We start from the raw sequence: 19,741 nt of genomic DNA, 5'->3' as shown, positions 1-19,741 counted from the left end.
AGGGGGCTGGGCTCTGCTCCCAAGGAACAAGGGATGGGACAAGAGGAAACGGCCTCAAGCTGCACCAGGGCAGGTTTAGATGGAGCTGAGGAACAATTCCTTCCCCACAGGGTGCTCAGGCATTGGAACAGGCTGCCCAGGGCAGGGCTGCAGTCACCATCCCTGCAAGTGTTCACACTCCGTGTACATGAGACCCTCAGTGCCATGGGTTAGTGGTGGCCTTGGCAGTGCTGGGAATGGTTGGACTGGAGGAGCTGAAAGGGCTTCTCCATCTTGGTTAATTTGACAATTTTATGGGATTTTTACCTCTTTGGCTGTGGCTTTATATTGAGTCTGAGAAGGACTCTCATCAATGCAGATCAGTATCTTTATGGGTGGGTGCCAGAGTATTTTCAGTGTTGCCCAGTGACAAGATGAGGAGCAATGGCCAGAAACAACAAGTTTCACCTCAACATGAGGAAGAGCTTCTTTCCATTGAGGGTGGCAGAGCACTGGAACAGGCTGCCCAGGAGCGTTGTGGACCCTTTCTCTCTGGAGACATTCCAAACTTGACTGGATGTGTTCCTGTGTGATCTGTTCTGGGTGGCCCTGTGTTGGCAGGGGGTTGGACTGGATAACCTCCAGAGAACCCTTCCAATCTGAATGATTCTGTGATTCCTTTGTTGGGTTCACTCCTCTTTGCTGCCATATCAATATAGGTGTCTTGGTGGTAGCTTGTTACATGTTGGTCATGGTATTCTTCTTGTTGGTAGGATTTAGGGGGTCCAAAGTGGTCATCGAGGATCTGTTGAGGACTGGAACCTCCTTAACAGGAATGAAGGGATGAGTGCAGAAGATAGTTCACACTGACAGGATGTAAAAGCCAAGCTGAGCTCTGTATGAAGGTTCTGCAATTCCGTAAGAGGAAATGATGCAGACCACAGCATTATTAAGCAGAGATGGGATGTTCCTTCTCCTGCTCTCACCAGCAAACAGTGAGAGCTGAGAGGTTCTCTTCTGTCATCTGCTTTCGTTCTCATTGGGTTACAACTGCACACACACCAGCCTCGATGGTGACCGAGTGGCTTGTGGTGAGCAGGGTGTGCTTCATTTCCACACCTCTTACTGGTGACTTCCCTGCATGGGTCTGTTTAATGCTTCCGTGTCCAAAGCAGCTTTTGCAGCAGGGAGTAGAACGTGGCTTTTGGCTTTAGGAACCTTCCATTCACACCGTTCGAAAGGCCTGAGAGAGCCCTGCTCAGAAACTGCATCAGCCAGAGCCTAAAACCAGAGACCAGAACTGTGATTAATGCTTGGTAGTTGCAAACGCTTGAAGCTGGCAGTTAGCATCCACTTTGTGCTCTCTTATCCTGGAAATCTGCACTCTTTTTGTTATTATTTTGTATTTTTTTTGCCATCAAATGCCTCTGATCCCTCTGATTTGATTAAATTTCCTGTTTTTTTCTTCATTATGGTGTGCAATGCCACAACTTGTTAAAGTAGGATAGTTGTTCATAGCCCTGTTTCTGCATCTGTCCCTTCTGCTATGCCTTGCATTCCTTAACTTTCTTCATAGAATCCTAGACTGGTTTGTTTCAGAAGGAACTTGAAAGCTCATCCAGTTCCATTCCACCTGCCATGGGCAGGGACACCTTGTACTAGGGCAGGTTGCTCCAAGGTTCCTAAATGTTAGTAGTGATGTCTAGTGTTTAATATTTTAGTACTCGTATGTTCTTGAAGTTTAAATAGGTGTCTGAAGACAGCAGAAACAGGAAACACTGTTGAACTATAAGGCATTCTTCACAAGAAGAAAGTGTATTTACCACTTACTGGGCTCATTGTACTCAGCAACTCTTGTGCTGTTTTGGTCTCTCTTGGCACAATTCCCGTTATTCAGTAGAGACATGGAGAAAGCTGAGGTGCTCGGTGATTCCCTGCCTCAGTTTTCAGTGTTAATCACTCTTCCCATATCTCTCAAGCCCCTGAACCTGAGTCAGTGAAGATCCAGTTTAGGATGGCTTGAGGACACTGAGCATAGGACCCAACTAGATCCATCCCGGGGTACCCAGGGAGCTGGCAGATGTAGTTGCCAAGCCAGTCTCAGTCATATTTGAAAAGTTGTGGCAATCCCAGGGACTGCAAAAAGGGAAATATCAGCCCATTTTTAAGAAGGGTAACAAGGAGGATCCTGAGAACTGGCCATGGAGCTGCTGTGAGGGCTGGAGCAGCTCTGCTCTGGAGCCAGGCTGAGAGAGCTGGGCTGGGTCAGCCTGGAGAAGAGAAGGCTCCTGAAGGGGAGACCTTAGAGCAGCTCCAGTGCCTGAAGGGGCTGCAGGAAACCTGGAGAGGGGCTTTGGACAAGGGCCTGTAGGGACAGGACAAGGGGAATGGCTTTAACCTGACAGAGGGGAGACTGAGATGAGCTCTTAGGCAGAAGTTCTTCCCTGAGACCCTGCAGACAGTGTGACAGCAGTGTGTTACCTCTCTTGTTCCTGACTTGTTCCAGTCTCTCAGATTTTTGTGTGGTTCCTTTCTGTTTTTAAGGTGGTAGACATGTTAGGTGGATTATGAAACCTCACTTGATTGCTGGACACTTGCTCTGGCATAACTTCTGGTTTCAGTTTGCCACAAACAGTCATTTCCAAACCCTTCTTGCTGTGTTTTACTATGTGGCCTATTGCTATGAGAGGATTTTTTGGCTGGGGTGAAGAAGGGTAGTCTCATGTTGAATGTGCTCTGGACAGTGTGGTGGGAGAGTCTCTGCTGCAGGACAGCCTGCTTTCGTAGCTGGATGTAGCTGTGCCCAGTCCCAGGGTGCTGGGAATTGCAGCAGCATCTTCCAGAACCCCAGCTCTGCCAGAAAGTCCCTGGAGAGGACAAACTCCTCAGGAATCCTTCCAGCGAAAGGGGATCTGCCTGCTCTGTGCTGAGAGAAGAGCCACCTTCCTTCCCTAAGGGCAGCTTGTTGGGGAGTGTCTCCTATAGATAATCCATATATAAGAAGTTCCCGAGATACCTAAAAAGTTATAGAGTCATGGAATCCCAGGCTGGTTTCTGTTGGAAGGGACCTTAAAGCTCTTCCATTTCCATCCCCCTGACCCAGGCAGGGACAGCTTCCACTAGAGCAGGTTGCTCCAAGCCCTTGTGTCCAACCTGGCCTTGAACACTGCCAGGGATGGGGCAGCCACAGCTTCTCTGGGCACCCTGTGCCAGCGCCTCAGCACTCTCACAGGGAAGAGCTTCTGCCTTAGATCCAACCTGACTCTCCCCTAGTTCTGAAAACCTGTAGAATTGATGGGTTTATAATGGGTTTAAATTTGAGAAGTGAGACTTACATGTGTGTTGCCCATGTATGTATGAGAGATGTATGTATTTGGGTTAGCTGTGCACCTAGCCTCCTTAATTTAAGGCCTTTTATGCCAGCTTTGACTTGAGGAATATATAACTAAGCATAGCTAGTTAAAAATATCTGAAGAACACTTTGTAAGGAACACACTCTGCAGCCAAACAGCATTACTGTCACAGCAGTGTCACGTAGGTTGAAAATTCAGATGTCTGCTCCTAACTGAGGAACTCAGTGACTTGAGTGTGTGTTCAGCACCTGCACGGATGGATGCAGGAGCTGCTGCTCTGCTAGAAGTTAACACTTTCAACTAATTCCATTATACTGTTGAGTAAAACAGCACAAACTGCTTTGTTCTGTGCCCTTGTTAGGCTATTTTGGGGAGGGAAACTAGTTCCCAAAAGAGTGAGGCCCCCCTGCAGTGCTTTGTCCAGCTCTGGGGACCCCAGCATAGGAGAGACATGGAGCTGCTGGAGAGAGACCAGAGGAGGCCAGGGTGATGCTGCGAGGGCTGGAGTAGCTCTGCTCTGGAGCCAGGCTGAGAGAGCTGGGCTGGGTCAGCCTGGAGAAGAGAAGGCTCCTTAGGGGGAGACCTTAGAGCAGCTCCAGTGCCTGAAGGGGCTGCAGGAAACCTGGAGAGGGGCTTTGGACAAGGGCCTGTAGGGACAGGACAAGGGGAATGGCTTTAGCCTGACAGAGGGGAGACTGAGATGAGCTCTTAGGCAGAAGCTCTTCCCTGTGAGGGTGCTGAGGTGCTGGCACAGGGTGCCCAGAGAAGCTGTGGCTGCCCCATCCCTGGCAGTGTTCAAGGCCAGGTTGGACACAGGGGCTTGGAGCAACCTGCTCTAGTGGAAGGTGTCCCTGCCTGTGGCAGGGGTTGGAGCTGGAGGAGCTTTAAGGTTCCTTCCAACCCGTAATGGTCTGGGATTGTATGAAAATTTTGGGATCAACCTAAATGACTAACCTGCAGTTGGGGAGGCAGGTAATGGCAGTGGGTGAGTCATGGGGGAGGTTGGGTAAGCTTTTTTTCTTGATAGCTTCCCCTCACTTTTCCCTGTGTAACTGAGCTGGGACTACCACAAGTGAAACCTGTGGACTTGATGTTCCTATACAAGGAACTTGTCATTTTGGCTAGAACTCATTGACCCAGGATGATTAAAAGGACCTTGGTAGGCACAAGGTGATGTTCTGAACGTGGTGCTTCATCGTGATCTCAGTTCTGTTTCTCCTGGTTGCGTCCCCATGATCTGTATGTGATCTCTGCCTTGGAGTGCTGGGAGTCAAACACCAAGTGAATGTGGTGTACAGGAGGAGAAGGCCCTGAGGAGGCTTTGTATGTCTTGATAGCTTGTAGCTGAAATATTTCCTTTATCCTCTATTATTGCAACACCAACACCTTCAAACAGGGCTTCATTGCATCAGTAGCTCTGTCACAGAGAACAAACTTGCAGTGAGTTTTTTGAGTTCTTCCAAAGCTCGGAGATAAAGGCATGAAAAGGAAGAATGATCTGGATAAAAACTCTCAAATAGAGAAGTTACTTGTGACAAGTTTGAAGCACTAAGTGGAGCTCCACAGAGTTTGTTATCAAATATCCTGGGTAACAGAGCTGTTCCAAGGGAAAATAGCCTTAATTTCAGGAGGTGATGAGTCCTGTTTGGTTAAGAGATCCTTAGGCACATACACATGTGAAGAACCCTCAAACTGAAGTAAGGTGCAAAGTCCATGTCAGTAACTTCATTAGTAAAAATAAAATGAAAAGCTGCTGTTTCTTTGACTGTGTTTCACCTTGTTCAGGATAAAAGTTCACTGCAAGAAAGCAGATGCTTAAACATGTGATTAAGAAGTTGGGGTTTTTACCCTTTTGAATGGCTGTAACCCTTCCTAGAGCAAAAGGTGGTGTTTTCTGCTGGTCTTCTAAAAAGACTCATTTCAGATGCTGCCTGAGATGCAGTTATGCAAGCAAGGAACTGGCACACGATCAGGTGTGGTAACATTTTGAGTTGCTGGAAAAAGCAAAATGAATGGTTGGAGCAAGTGTTCCTGCTGCTGTTGTAATAGCAATGTGGGTTAGGTTAAAAACAGCAGCAGGATCTGCCTGTGTAAAATCATGTTGAGCACAGATAATGGGGGAATGGAGCATGTTGGCATCTCCCATCCAATTTACTTCGCTTTATGAAATGTTGCTTAGCTTAATGGTGATGTTACACAGAATGTTTGTCTTGATTGAGTGATGCTCATCACCTTTCATAGAGTGCCCGGCTGGTTTGGGTTGGAAGAGACCTCAAAGCTCCTCCAGTTCCAATCTCTGCCACAGGCAGGGACACCTTCCACTAGAGCAGGTTGCTCCAAGCCCCTGTGTCCAACCTGGCCTTGAACACTGCCAGGGATGGGGCAGCCACAACTTCTCTGGGCACCCTGTGCCAGCGCCTCAGCACCCTCACAGGGAAGAGCTTCTTCCTTATCTCCAACCTGAACTTCCTCTGTTTCAGTTTTAACCCAGTACCCCTTGTCCTGCCACCATAGTCCCTGATGAAGAGTCCATCTCCAGCATCCTTGTAGCCCCCTTCAGATGCTGGAAGGAATTACAGTTAATTACAGTTAATACTGAATACAGTTAATAACCATTCTAAAAGCTGAGGTATTCTGGGGAAGATAACTCTGAAAATGTAATTAGTGGAGTTCACAGGGAGAGAAATCAGGGTGATGGAAAGGGCAGGAAGCGTTAGGTTGGGAGTGGGGTGAAGATGAGTAATACAATGTGCAGTGCTCTGTGCTTAGCAAAAACTGGGTGAAAGGGAATGTTCTTACTGATCTACATGGGAATAGTGAAACCTCATCTCAAATACAGAGCATGGATCTGATCACACACTGAAGTCCCCTGGAGAGCATAGAGAGGGGATGATCTGAACCAGGATTGAGGGAACCCTGCTCAGGCAGGGGGTCCTTGGGTACTGGTGGGGGTAGAAATGCCCCTGGAGGAGGGAAGTGTCCTGGGCTGCATCCGCAGAGCATGAGGAGCAGGTCAAAGGAGGGGATCCTGCCCCTCTCTTCTGCTCTCATGAGACCCCTCTCGCAGCACTGTGTGCAGTCGTGGTATCCCCAGCATGAGGACATGGAGCTGTTGGAACAAGTCCAGAGGAGGCCATGAGGATGATCAGGGACTGGAGCACCTCCTGTATGAAGACAGGCTGAGAAAGTTGGGGCTGTTCAGCCTGGAGAAGAGAAGGCTGCGTGGAGACCTCATAGCAGCCTTCCAGTATCTGAAGGGGGCCTACAGGGATGCTGGAAAGGGACTCTTCATTAGGGACTGTAGTGATAGGACAAGGGGTAATGGCTTTAACCTGACAGAGGGGAGACTGAGATGAGCTCTTAGGCAGAAGCTCTTCCCTGTGAGGGTGCTGAGGTGCTGGCACAGGGTGCCCAGAGAAGCTGTGGCTGCCCCATCCCTGGCAGTGTTCAAGGCCAGGTTGGACACAGGGGCTTGGAGCAATCTGCTCTAGTGGAAGGTGTCCCTGCCCATGGCAGGGGATTGGAACTGGAGGAGCTTTAGAGTCCTTTCCAACTCAAACCATTTGTGAGATTCCATGATCATGCATTTATTGTCTACATTGTTGACACCATACCCTTGTAATCGAAGTCACAGCATTTTTCTGGTGTGAGAAGTTAATTTTGGTTACTGAGCGTGATTCTGACAAGTAGAGAGGCAGCAGCATTAAGGTATTCCACTTGAATCACAAAGTAAGAATACGTAGCAAAGGTAGAAGATTAACTCATATTCTTTTGTATTCCAGCTAGTTGTGTCCCATCAACATGTTCTGGAAGTTTGATTTGAACACAACATCGCATGTGGACAAGCTGCTGGATAAAGAAGATGTGACACTTCATGAGCTCATGGACGAAGATGACATCTTACAGGAGTGCAAGGCCCAGAACCGCAAGCTGCTGGACTTCCTCTGCCAGCAGCACTGCATGGAGGAGCTGGTCAACCTCATCACCCATGAGCCCCCCATGGACATGGAGGAGAAGATCCGCTTCAAGTAGGTATTTGTTTCCTGGCCTATCATATGGAGAAAGTGGGATGAAAGAGTCTGATGTTGGAAGTTGGTGTGAGGTGGAGGGAACCTTCTCGAGTAGGGTCAGGTACTTCACAGCAGATTGTTAGTTGTGACGAACTTTCAGAAGCTTCGTTTTTAATGGTTTCTTCATTGTTAAGGGTTTAAGATAGAGTTTGTGTTAAAAAATTGATCTCTTACTGATAACAAGTATCTCAGAAGTACCTTTAGTAAGTTTTTACCAAAATCACAAGCAGAGTGTTCTGCTCTAGGTTTCAAGTGTGTGGGCTTGGTTGGGTTTTAGTAGCCAAGCCCACAGAAGAAGAGGAGCTGTACAGTGAATAGAAGATGTCATTTTTCCACTGTGTACTTGTGCAAAACCTGTGGATTTCCATAGTCATACAGTCTATGTATCTTTTGCCTCTGTCAAAAGCCTGTCTCTTACCTCGGTGGACTCCTCAGATGTGCTTGGTTCTCATCATTGTGTTTATACATCTTTCACTGAATGTATACTTGGAAATATACTTGGAAATGTTTACACTTTGGGCTTGGGAAGTTTGTTTTTTCTTCCTTAAGTTAATGTGAAAATAAAGGGCTGTTCTGAGGGTAAATAAATAAGTAAAACCCACTATGTTTGTGCCTGTGGGAGCATCAGTGTTGGTCATTGCTGCTGCTGCTTCAAGCCCAGGGAGGGAATGGCAACTGCTCATTTGCTGTGCGGTGACAGAGGTGATCAGGGTGTTCAGGTGACTGTTTCCAGGTAGGTGAATGCCAAGAAGTATGTTCTGTCATCACTTGGAGTATCATGTGGCTTCTTCTGCAACGCTTCTGCTAGAACGTGTGAGTTACTGGGTGGAACCAACAGTGTTCTACACTGTTGTCCTACACTGTTGTTCTACACAGGCATATATTGTACAGGTACTCCTCAACCAGGGACATGGGCCACCAGAGCCTCCTGACTTCCTGCATTTCCAGCATTACACCAGGTGTAAAATCAGAATAAGTGGGTTTTCGTGGCGTGACTGGTTCTGTGCTTACTGCAGCCCTCTGTAGATGTTGTTTGCACAGCTCACCTGAGAGGAATTCAAACCCAGAAGGTCTGCTTGAAGAAGATGGGCAATAATTTCTTAGTGCCAAGAGTTAAGGAGCAGATTAAATGCTGAACAATTGGTCCCTTGCTGGAACCTGGGTGTATTCAGCCACAGAAGAGAATGAGGGATTCCAGTACAAATTCATAGTGTCTGTATCATACTTTTCCAGTTAACTAGCCTATATTTTTATGTCCTGTTCTTGAGATCTTTGTGGCTGCTGTCAAAAGATGGTTTATGTCTCTGACCCTGTGTGCTGAAAGGTGGAAGTGGAAACCATTTCCTAATGTAACTGAATAAAGAATAAGAGGCATTTTTGATAATAAAGGACATTATAGGAGAAAGCTGAGCTGGTTCAGCCTGGAGAAGAGAAGGTTCCTTAAGGGGGGAGACCTTAGAGCAGCTCCAATGCCTAAAGAGGCTACAGGAAACCTGGAGGGGCTTTGGACAAGGGCCTGTAAGGACAGGACAAGGGGAATGGCTTTAACCTGACAGAGGGGAGACTGAGATGAGCTCTTAGGCAGAAGCTCTTCCCTGTGAGGGTGCTGAGGCGCTGGCACAGGGTGCCCAGAGAAGCTGTGGCTGCCCCATCCCTGGCAGTGCTCAAGGCCAGGTTGGACACAGGGGCTTGGAGCAACCTGCTCTAGTGGAAGGTGTCCCTGCCTGGGGCAAGGGTTGGAGCTGGAGGAGCTTTAAACTCCCTCCCAACCTGAACCACTCTTGGATTCTGTGACAGAAGAATGAGGATTAAGGTGGGGAGAAACTCAAACCTCTCAAGAAAGAAAATCCTTAATGCAAACCTAAAGGAAGAGGGAAGCTCAGTACAAAAGTGTTCACTCCGGGGCACCACTGAATTTCTCCTGCAGGATTCTGTGCTTTCTCATCAGCTTTTGGAGGTAATGTGTGGTTTGGGTAGCTCCTGGCTGGCAAGGAGGCATCAACAGAGGCAGGCAGTGGTGGCAAGAGACCAACCTCCAGTGCTGTGGTACCTGTGCTAACAAGACAAGATCTTGTGTTGGGAAGATCTTCAGCTGGCAGATTCATTCACCAGTCTCTCCATCAGATGATGCCATTATATCTTCTTCCTCTTCTAAGAGCTCATAAGGTGCCTGCTTGCAAAGCTGGTGTAAGGGTGGGAAGTGCAGCGATACACTATGGATGGATAAGGGATTCATTGATAGCAACAAGAACCATGTAGTGACCCGCTCATCAGGACAAATAGAGCTGGTGTTTATGAAGTATTAGTTTGGCAATGCTTCCAGGGGCATAGGTAGACAAGAAAAGCAGTTTCAAAGCGTGGTGAGGCACTGGGGGGGAAAGAGGGTTTAAGCTTATAAGAACCTGGGAAAGCTTTTTGGAATAAATCAAGGCTAAGCAGGAAGAATGGACTCTGCCTAAATTCAAGTGGAATCCAATTCTTGGCTCTTAAGAAAAGGTTATGAAAGTTTCTAAACTGGAACAGGGGAGAAACTCGATAGCTTTGGAAGGACACACAGCCCAGAATGATGTGTACTGTGGAAATGGAATTGTCCAAATGCTTTCTTGAGACAGCCAGAGGATGGAAGTTCATAAAGTTCAGAAGGGAAACCACAAAGAGGAAAGCTTCACTGTAAATCCTTGTCTGAGCATAGAATGTGAAACTGAGCAACCAGACGAAGCCCTGCAGCAGTCAGAGAAGTGTATAAACTAGATCATAGAGTCACAGAATACCGGACTGGTTTGTGTTATAAGGAAGTTTAAGCTCCTCCAGCTCCAACCCCTGCCACGGGCAGGGACATCTTCCACTAGAGCAGGTTGCTCCAAGCCCCTGTGTCCAACCTGGCCTTGAGCACTGCCAGGGATGGGGCAGCCACAGCTTCTCTGGGCACCCTGTGCCAGCGCCTCAGCACCCTCACAGGGAAGAGCTTCTGCCTAAGAGCTCATCTGAATCTCCCCTCTGTCAGGTTAAAGCCATTGCCCTTGTCCTGTCCCTACAAGCCCTTGTCCAAAGCCCATCTCCAGGTTTCCTGTAGCCCCTTTAGGTATTTGGACTGTGATGTCTATTTGCAAGGAACCTGTTTATGTTTTAGGGTGTCTCAGAAGCCTATTGAAACTGTGCAGTAAGGAATGTACAGGCTGTAGGAATGGTAGAACTGACCCTGCTGGGGTGATGTGGATTTTAGGGGGTTGAGAACTGAGCATCAAGCTGCAGCATAGAAAAAAGCTTCCTGGGGTGGGGTGTGGAGCCTGAATTGAAAGGGTGAAGCCTCTGATCTGACTGTGAAACTTGGAGGCTGTAAAGGCTGCAAGGGCAGAACGTGCTCAAAGAGGAGAGGTTTCACTTATCCCCCTGCTGACAGCATATATATCACAGTGCAGGGATTTTTAGGAATCATGAATGCCTTTTGCATGGAGCAATGGGTCAGAAAAAGGAGGAATAAGTCTTCACATACCCTTGAGGGCTCCAAGAAATTCTGGTTGAATCACTCTGTAATAGTAACCAAAATGTCCTCAGATCTAACATCCTTGGAGGAGCAAAGAAGACGTAAAGAGCGTTTGTGTGGGTTTGGGAGTATTTGTCTAACTTTGAGGACTGGAGCTACATAAATAGGAGGAGGCTCTTCAGGAAGTAAATGGTGCAGTGAAGGGTGAAGAACTCACAGCGGGCCTGGAGACAGTTTAGTTGTTTGTGGTAAAGGCAGAGCTTGTGTTACACAGGTTTAAATAATCCTAATCTAGGAACTGGCTTGGTTCAAGCAAATATCCCATTGCAGGTAAAAGTAAACCCATCAAAAGGGAACTTGTGTCCACATATGGAAGGAAAAAGGGAATACAGAGAATTCAGGCTGTTCAACCTGGACAAGAGAAGCTGCTTGGAGACCTCAGAGCAGCTTCCAGTGTCTGAAGGGAGCTACAAGGATGCTGCGGAGGGACTCTTCATCAGGGACTGTAGTGGTAGGACAAGGAGTGATGGGTTCAAACTGAAACAGGGGAAGTTCAGATTGGAGAAGAGGCAGAAGCTCTTCCCTGTGAGGGTGCTGAGGCGCTGGCACAGGGTGCCCAGAGAAGTTGTGTCTGTCCCATCCCTGGCAGTGTTCAAGGCCAGGTTGGACACAGGGGCTTGGAGCAGCCTGCTCTAGTGGAAGGTGTCCCTGCTCATGACAGGGGATTTGAAATGCATGAACTTTAAGCTCCTTTCCAAGCAAAACCTATCATGGAGAGCCAGGATCCATGAGGCTTTGGGATACCAGCACCAGGTAACACTGTTTTTTAATGGAAAGCTGTGTGGAGACCTCATAGCAGCCTTCTAGTATCTGAAGGGGGCCTATAGGGATGCTGGAGAGGGACTCTTCACTAGGGACTGTAGTGACAAGACAAGGGGTAATGGATTAAAACTTAAACAGGGGAAGTTTAGATTGGATATAAGGAAGAAATTCTTTACTGTGAGGGTGGTGAGGTACTGGAATGGGTTGCCCAGGGAGGTTGTGATTGCTCCATCCCTGACAGTGTTCAAGGCCAGGTTGGATGAAGCCTTGGATGAGATGGTTTGGTGTGAGGTGTCCCTGCCTATGGCAGGGGGGTTGGAACTGGATGAGCTTAAGGTCCTTTCCAACCCTAACTATTCTATGATTTTTGGATTCTATTCTATGATTCTGAAGTTTAACTCTGAAAAAATTTTAGTCTTTTAGCAAAACTAACAGGCCCCAAAAGCCTTTTTTGTTGTTGACTTTAGGTTATTGCCTTTATTGATGTTCTTTGCTGTTTGGCACTTTGATTACAAATGTAATATTACTTATAAACACAATATTACCTTTTCTGATCATAAGCATGACCCATTTTTAAAAGCATCACAGGAAGAGCAAAAAGCAAGGTCAGGATTTCAGAAAGGATTTAATTAGATATCAGCTAGAATTTCATGTTTTAATTTAAGTGATGGAATTATTTAAGCCAGTCACAGTAATGTTTTCTGGAAAACAATTCCACAGAAGATTATAGACATTGCTGAAAACCTGAAACTCGGTTAATTATCAATTGCCTACTTGTACATAGCAATTACTCATTTGTTAGGAGTTGTGTGTCAGATCTGATGTTCTGCCTCTAAATTCGAGTCTCGTGATTTAAGAAATGAACATGATGCTCATTTTTAATTCCGATCCTGTAGTGGAAAGAATAATTTTGGGGAAACATTAAAAAAACCTGCTAAAATGTGTTTTCCAAATCAGCCTTCAGCCTTTGGGTTAATTTTTGTTGGAACGGCAAGAGATTTTAAGTGTATTGAAAGTGGTTGAGCATCACTTTTAAAAGTCAGGGCTAACTGCAGTGTGCAAGCAGCTGAGCTGCATAATTCAGTGTTCAAAACCCATGTGATGGGCTGCAGGAAATAGTGTTTCCTTAAAACATGCTGTTAATGCAGATGACCATTGTTTCTATGTGGGTTTCCCCCCTGTCCTCCAGGAAAGATGATCCTAATACAAGGGTTTATAACTTGAGTAAGGGAAGATCTTCCTGAGAGTTTTCATTTCACCTTTAGTCGCTCTGGTTCCATCCCTGCAGGTACCCAAACACAGCCTGTGAACTGCTGACCTCAGATGTGCCGCAGATCAACGACAAGCTGGGAGGGGATGAAACTCTGCTCAACATCCTCTATGACTTCTTGGATCACGAGCCTCCTCTGAACCCTTTGCTTGCCAGTTTCTTCAGTAAGACTATTGGGAATCTCATTGCAAGAAAAACGGAACAGGTAGTGATTAGATTTGTCCTGATTCCTGAGCACAAATGCATTCCCTAATGGTCATGTTGTATGGCAGTATCATTGCTACCCTCATCACTTCCTCTAGTCTTAAAGCTGAAAAGCAGCTTGCTGTACTCATTAAGATTGGAGTTGTCATACAGTGTACAATGAGATCTTCATATTCCTCAGTGAGGGATGCTGGGTTGACACCTTTGCAGTTTCATTTTGGATCTGCAGTAGCTGGGATATTCCTGTGGCAAAGCTCAAGATTTTCTTTTCTTACGAAGGTATATTGATGCAGCCTTTGATCATTGCCCAGAATCAACTCATTGCATAAACAGCACCTCAGTCTCCTGCCTGTAAACAGTGTGCTGGAAACACAAGTTGAGCAGTGGTTTAGGAATACATACACTCTGATTCCAAAGGGATCTTTTAAATGAAGGCTGTGGAGAGCCTTAGTGGGATAGAGGATTCTGCAGTTTCACTGGCTTCTTGGTGCTCTTAGTCCTGTGGGTTGCATTTCTTTGTGGCATAGGGGAAAGAAAAGGTAGAATCATAGAATGATTTGGGTTGGAAAGGACCTAAAGATCATCCAGTTCCAAGTACCTGCCACAGGCAGGGACACCTTCCACTAGAGCAGGTTGCTCCAAGCCCCTGTGTCCAACCTGGCCTTGAACACTGCCAGGGATGGGGCAGCCACAGCTTCTCTGGGCACCCTGTGCCAGCACCTCAACACACTCACAGGGAAGAACTTCCGCCTTATATCCAGCCTGAAATTCCCCTGTTTCAGTTTGAACCCATCACCCCTTGTCCTGTCACTGCAGTCCCTGATGAAGAGTCCATCTCCAGCATCCTTGTAGCCCCATTAGACATTGGAAACTGCTCTGATGTCTCTATGCAGCTTCTTTTTTCCAGGCTAAACAGCCTCAAGAAAAGAAGATAGCTAAAAAGATAGTTAAAGATAGCAAAAAAGATTTGATTTAGTATCGACTTGAAATGAGAATGTTATTCTTTTATTCTCTGAAGACTTTCTTAACCCAGTAGCATCAAGAGAGGTTGGTAGAGCGAAGAAGGTGAAGTGTAGAAGCTTTGTGTGCCATGTCCATGTGTTGCATTAGCAGCTGATGGTGCCACTTTCATATTTTCTTTTTAGGTGATTGCATTTCTAAGGAAAAAAGACAAATTCATTAGCCTGGTGCTAAAGCACATAGATACATCAGCCATGATGGACCTGCTGCTGCGCCTCATCAGCTGCGTGGAGCCTGCGAGCCTACGGCAGGAAGTGCTCAATGTGAGAACCTTCTTCTTTCTTTCTTCACAAGACTGGGAGCTAGGGGTTGTTTGTTTGTTGCTTTAAGGAATAGAGTTCTCTTTGTCACTTATTATGAGAGCAGAACCACACTCCTGAGTCTGGAATCTTGCTGGAGTCTTCACCTTGGGTACTTTGGGTGCTTCAGCCTGTTTGCAGCTTGCACAGCAGAAGCCTGGGTCAGTCCCTGGCAGTAAAGGATTTTTAGCTCATTTTTCCGCATAGCAACCACTGTTTGCTCCAGCTGGTTTTGCTGTAGAGCTTAACAAGGAAATGTGTCATCTATCCCAGTGTCCAGGATTTTTAGACTGATCATCTGGGACAGTAATCTGTTTAATTCCTTGCCATGTTCAAGGAGGTGAGTGTGATTTCTGCATATGATATCCTGTGTCTCCTCCTTCCCCTTCCTCTTTACTAGGCAGCCTTAGAAAATACCTTATTGTGTTGTCTAGTTTGCTTTACAGGTAGGACAAGTTTTTCTCCCTTCATAGCCTGGGTGAGGCTCATCCCCTGTAGTGGGCAGATGTGTAGGGTTGGAGGGAAAGAACCTGCTGTAGCTCCCTCTCAGTACAGCAGTGTGATGAATGGAAAGCTTTGCTTGAGTTACTGATCCCACAGCAGGATATATATGTTAGGTAAGCCTTGCTGCTTAAGTCTTCTGTATCCAGAGCATGGACCACACCACAGCTCAGCAGCTGAATGAATGCTCTTTGCAGAGACTCGTGATAGATGATTGTCATTGCTCAGTTCTTCCTCTCAGCTTTACAGAGCATCAGGCAGTCCACATGATGTTACAGAGGAGGGAAAAAATGCAGGCAGAGATTGATCCTTAGCGATTTGTATGTGCATTCACCCATAATAAGAGGTCTTAATTTTTGATGGGAAAGTTGCAATTCATTTGATTACACATCAAATAATAATACCGTCAATGATATGAGAGGAAAAAGCCTTCAGGAGATGGACTGATGAAGGATAATCACAGAATCCCAAACTGGTTTGGGTTGAAGGGACCCTTAAGCTCCTCCAGCTCCAACCCCTGCCACAGACAGGGACACCTTCCACTAGAGCAGGTCGCTCCAAGCTCCTGTGTCCAACCTGGCCTTGAACACTGCCAGGGATGGGGCAGCCACAGCTTCTCTGGGCACCCTGTGCCAGCGCCTCAGCACCCTCACAGGGAAGAGCTTCTGCCTAAGAGCTCATCTCAATCTCCCCTCTGTAAGCTTAACAGAGTATTTCATTTTTAACAGACCGTAACATGTTATGTCAATTTGGGTGTTCTTTTCCTTTTGACTTTCATTTTCTGTGTCTCAGAAATTGAACAGCAATTCCTGTGTTCAGATGAATGCTCACACTTCCCTCTCTTCAGTACCCCCCTTTGTGGCCACCCTACTGCCCCCAGAGCCCATGATTCTGACAGCCCAGGCAAAAAGAGCAAACCTTCTTATCCATGCTTGCTGTGGAGCTCCCAGTTGGAATCAGTAAGGCCTATGGGCTCAAGTGTTGGAGGGCTGGAGGAGGAGGTTGGTACAACGTGAAGCTGAAACTACAGTGGAGAGCTGGGATTTAACTTAGAATCATAGTATCAGCCGTGTTGGAAAAGATGTTTAAATTCATCAAGTCCAACCTTTACCCCAGCACTGCCAAGGCCACCACTGACCCATGGCACTAAAACTTGCTGTGCTCTGCAAGGGAAAGAATACCCTTAATGCAGGAGTGTTAATAAGTGGATTTTGTCTGGGCTCTGGTAAGAGTAGGTGGAACTTTGATAGGTCAGAGTTCTTCTGCTAACATGGATTGGCAGGTAGATTCTGCACAAAGCAGCAAACAGGCTGAAACACCCTCTGCACCCTGTCTGTGGAGCCTAATATGTGAAGAATGGAAATTTGGGGAGAAAATAGATGTGGTTGAGAGGGTTTTTTATTGCAGTTGTGCAATGTGTTCATAGTATGGGAATACCCAGAGGTTGCAGTCACAATCTGAGCTCGTAATCGTGGAGCTATGCAAATGTGGGGTGTGTAATGTAGGGAAGCAACCAGGTAGGCTTAACAGCAAAGGTTACCCATGAAAGTAATATCATCCAAACACAGGGAGATGAACAATGGTGGGTATAGACCTACTGAGCCAAGAGGGAATGGGCAGTGGAATAGAGATAGCAGGACTGATGGATTAAGACCCAGCAGGCATGAAATCTGCTGTGGTGGTCTTGAGAAGAAGCTTCAGGAGTTTGATTTTTATACTGGAAAACTAGAAACCAGTGGAAGAATCTGAAGAGATGAGTTGGTGAGAGACTGATGAGGAAGAATGTCTTAGGAACCCACTTTTTTTTAACTTTCGGATACACTGGAAGATGGGAAGAAGAAACCACAGAAACCAGATCTGAAAATACCATGCAGAATGAAGTACTTGATGTGGCAGCTGTAGGCTGAGTGGCTTCTTGGACACCATTTGTATTTTTACAGTAATAAAAGAGACACCAGAAAGGAGACAAAGACATTTCAGACTTGTAGGAAAGCAGCAGTATAATTGATGGGAAAAGTCACTGTAACTGGTGATGTGGAGTTTGTGGTTTGTCAGCCAGACGCCATGCTGAGCATGGCACTGGGGAGGAGAGTCTGAGATGGAGGAGGGTTATTAGAGTGAAGAGTCACCATAAGGTTTAGAATTGAAGTCATGTGAACAGATAATATAGAAATGAGCATTCAAGAGGAGACTTACACAAGCCTTAGAGAGGAATGGAAGCTGCTCATTTTCTTTGACTCATCTGAAGAGTGATGGACGAGTCCGTTGTTCCAGAAACCTCCAGAGTCTTTTCCTTTTAATTCATGTTGGGTCAGTTATTTCAGAAGCAACAGAGAATGCATTAGCTTGACTGATGAGTTTGATGGGTGTTAGACATCAAGCAGGTTGCCTGGAGTGAAAACCATAGAAATCAGAGTTAAAATGGTTGGGTAGAAGGAGATATTGAGCTTCCAGATGGAGCTGGGAAGGGAGAGAGTGGAACATATCATTTGCAGATGGTGTTCTTGGTTTGCATGTGGTCAGGAAGGGGAGATGAAGTGATAGCTTGCACTGAGGAATGGCAGATGAAGCTGGCATGGAGCAGGGAGGTGAGGTATGATAACAACCATCTCAAGGTCTGAGGAATTACTTGTGTAACCAGCAATAAGGCTGCGGGAGTAGGAAATGGGAGAGAAGAACATGCTGGTAATTACACTGATGGTCCTGCAGATGAGATAGTGCTTATGGCTGATCTTTTCCATGCTTTTGACAGGTATGGAGGGGTTTGGTTCCATGGGCAAGGTGCCCATGCTGATGCAAATCAAAATGCATCTCAGCGTGTGCCTGGGGGTGTTTGGATACTGCCTGTGGCTTGGATTGGGAAATGGAAGGAAGCCTGTGTTATGCAAAGCTTCTCAAGATCCTCATTTTGAATTCTGTGATACCTAACAAGGATTTTCTTTCTCCTTTCCTTCCCCTCCAGTGGCTTAATGAAGCAAAGATCATTCAGAGACTTGTGGAATTGATCCATTCAAGCCAGGATGAGGATGTGAGTATCACAAGACTCAGTCTTGTCTTTGTGGGCAGAGGGTCCTGTAAGCTCCAGAAGACTCTCTTTGTCTCTTCAAAAACACCCAGGTGACTTATGGAAGGCGATCACGAGGGTTGATGTGTATGGGTGAACATCCTGTCCTCTGCTGCTCAAAACCAAAACACTTTGTTGTGTTTTTAGTCAGCTTTTGACTTATTTTACTCCCAATTTCACAGCTCATTCTGCTGCTGCATCACTTTGTCTCCGTATTTACAGAAACTTGGTTTCAAGTAGGAACCTGCTTTTGAAACTGGCTGTTGAAAAATCTTTTGAATAAACCAGTTTGCTTCAACTTTCAGTTCTTTTTAGTAAGTGGGTTGTAAAATCTGCATGATGCAGTTGTCTGGGCCCTTGAAAAAGGGATGTTGTTAAATTTTGAGTGCTGTATTTTCCTTTTTGCTTTCAATGATTTCCATCAAACACGTAAGGCAAGAGCTCTGGGTCTGGATTTCAGATGCCTCCACTACCATTTCACACTTGGGTGTGTGTTGGCATCCCTGGTGCTGAGCAGGATGGATGCATGGAGGTGTGGTGATCTCTAACTGCCCTCCTTTGATTTAGCTGGGGATGGAGCACTGGGTTACAGATTCATGTGAGTGCCAGCAGCAAAGAACTGATGGCAGAGGGTTCCTTTGGTGTGATGCTGATGCCAACACTGTGATTCCTTCATCTCAGCACCAAAAATTACCCCTTCTGAGAGAAAAAACTGAGAAGTATCATGCTGATGCTGTGGTATGGGTGAATGCTGAATTACAGCATCAGGACTCATACATACAGCAGCTATAGAGAGTCTTTGATACTTAGGATGAGATGATGAATTTATCAACATACTACTTTAAAGCCTTTTAATACATAGTAATTATGTTGTAAAGGGTTAGGGTTCTGCGTTCCTTTTTCTTCATGCAGAAAACCTGAGTAGTAGGAAGCAAGAATTACTTGACATTGTTAAGTTCAGGGGGTTAAGACCAGTTTAAAATCCTCTTTGATTCTAAAATCTCTTGATGCTTCTAATAATCAGCATTGCATTTAACAGATGAGTAATTCAGAGCATGATAGCACTTGCTTTGGAAAACCCTCATGTATTCAGCCTCTTGCATTCCCACCATGTTCAGTTGTCTCTGATGGCCAGAAGGAGCCAAGCAGAGGCTTTAGCACTGAAATAGTCTTTGTGTTGTTGTTACAGAGGCAATCAAATGCATCCCAGACCCTGTGTGATATCATAAGATTGAGCAGAGACCAGAGCAATCAACTCCAGGATATACCTGAGCCTGATCCACTTCTCACAGCACTGGAATCGTAAGTACTTCTCAGGATGTTGCTAATACTGTCACTACTGATGGCCCTCCAGAGACACCAGCTGTGTGTGTTAGGCCTTGGCTTGACTCTTGACATCTGTGACAACATTTTAATACTGCTGTTAACTTGTAGCATCACTTAACATCTCTGTTGAGAACTCTGGGGTTTGTGGCTGTGTGAAGGCAGGAGATTTGGGTTGGTGGTCCCCAAAGCTCACAAACTAATTCCAGATGAGGCAATACTAGTGAGTATGTTACAGTGAATTTGGAGAAGGGTGAACTGCAGTGGCAGTAGTTGAGGGAAAGCCCACAAAAGCTTACAATTCATAGAGTCACAGTGTGGTTTGTGTTGGAAGAGACATTAAAACTCCTTC

At 46.1% G+C, this 19,741-nt stretch overlaps 1 protein-coding gene across 3 annotated transcripts in view; it reads left to right on the top strand.

Moving 5' to 3' along the window:
- PPP6R2 (protein phosphatase 6 regulatory subunit 2) overlaps nucleotides 1-19,741 on the top strand; it is a 90,254-nt gene that overhangs the window by 37,287 nt on the left and 33,226 nt on the right. For 2 of the 3 annotated variants that reach the window (XM_034062902.1, XM_034062903.1), the window contains 5 exons: nucleotides 7,115-7,360; nucleotides 12,997-13,183; nucleotides 14,328-14,465; nucleotides 17,965-18,030; nucleotides 19,256-19,368. In XM_034062902.1, coding sequence (XP_033918793.1) covers nucleotides 7,134-7,360; nucleotides 12,997-13,183; nucleotides 14,328-14,465; nucleotides 17,965-18,030; nucleotides 19,256-19,368 — 731 coding nt within the window. In that variant the 5' untranslated portion in view covers nucleotides 7,115-7,133. The remainder of the gene's footprint in view (nucleotides 1-7,114; nucleotides 7,361-12,996; nucleotides 13,184-14,327; nucleotides 14,466-17,964; nucleotides 18,031-19,255; nucleotides 19,369-19,741) is intronic. The other variant, XM_034062904.1, reaches the window with a different exon arrangement.

The sequence above is a fragment of the Melopsittacus undulatus genome, chromosome 5 (assembly GCF_012275295.1).
Source record: "Melopsittacus undulatus isolate bMelUnd1 chromosome 5, bMelUnd1.mat.Z, whole genome shotgun sequence".
Taxonomy (NCBI): Eukaryota; Metazoa; Chordata; class Aves; order Psittaciformes; family Psittaculidae; genus Melopsittacus; species Melopsittacus undulatus.
Note: the sequence above shows the minus strand (reverse complement) of the source record. Positions and strands in the feature narration are given on the sequence as shown.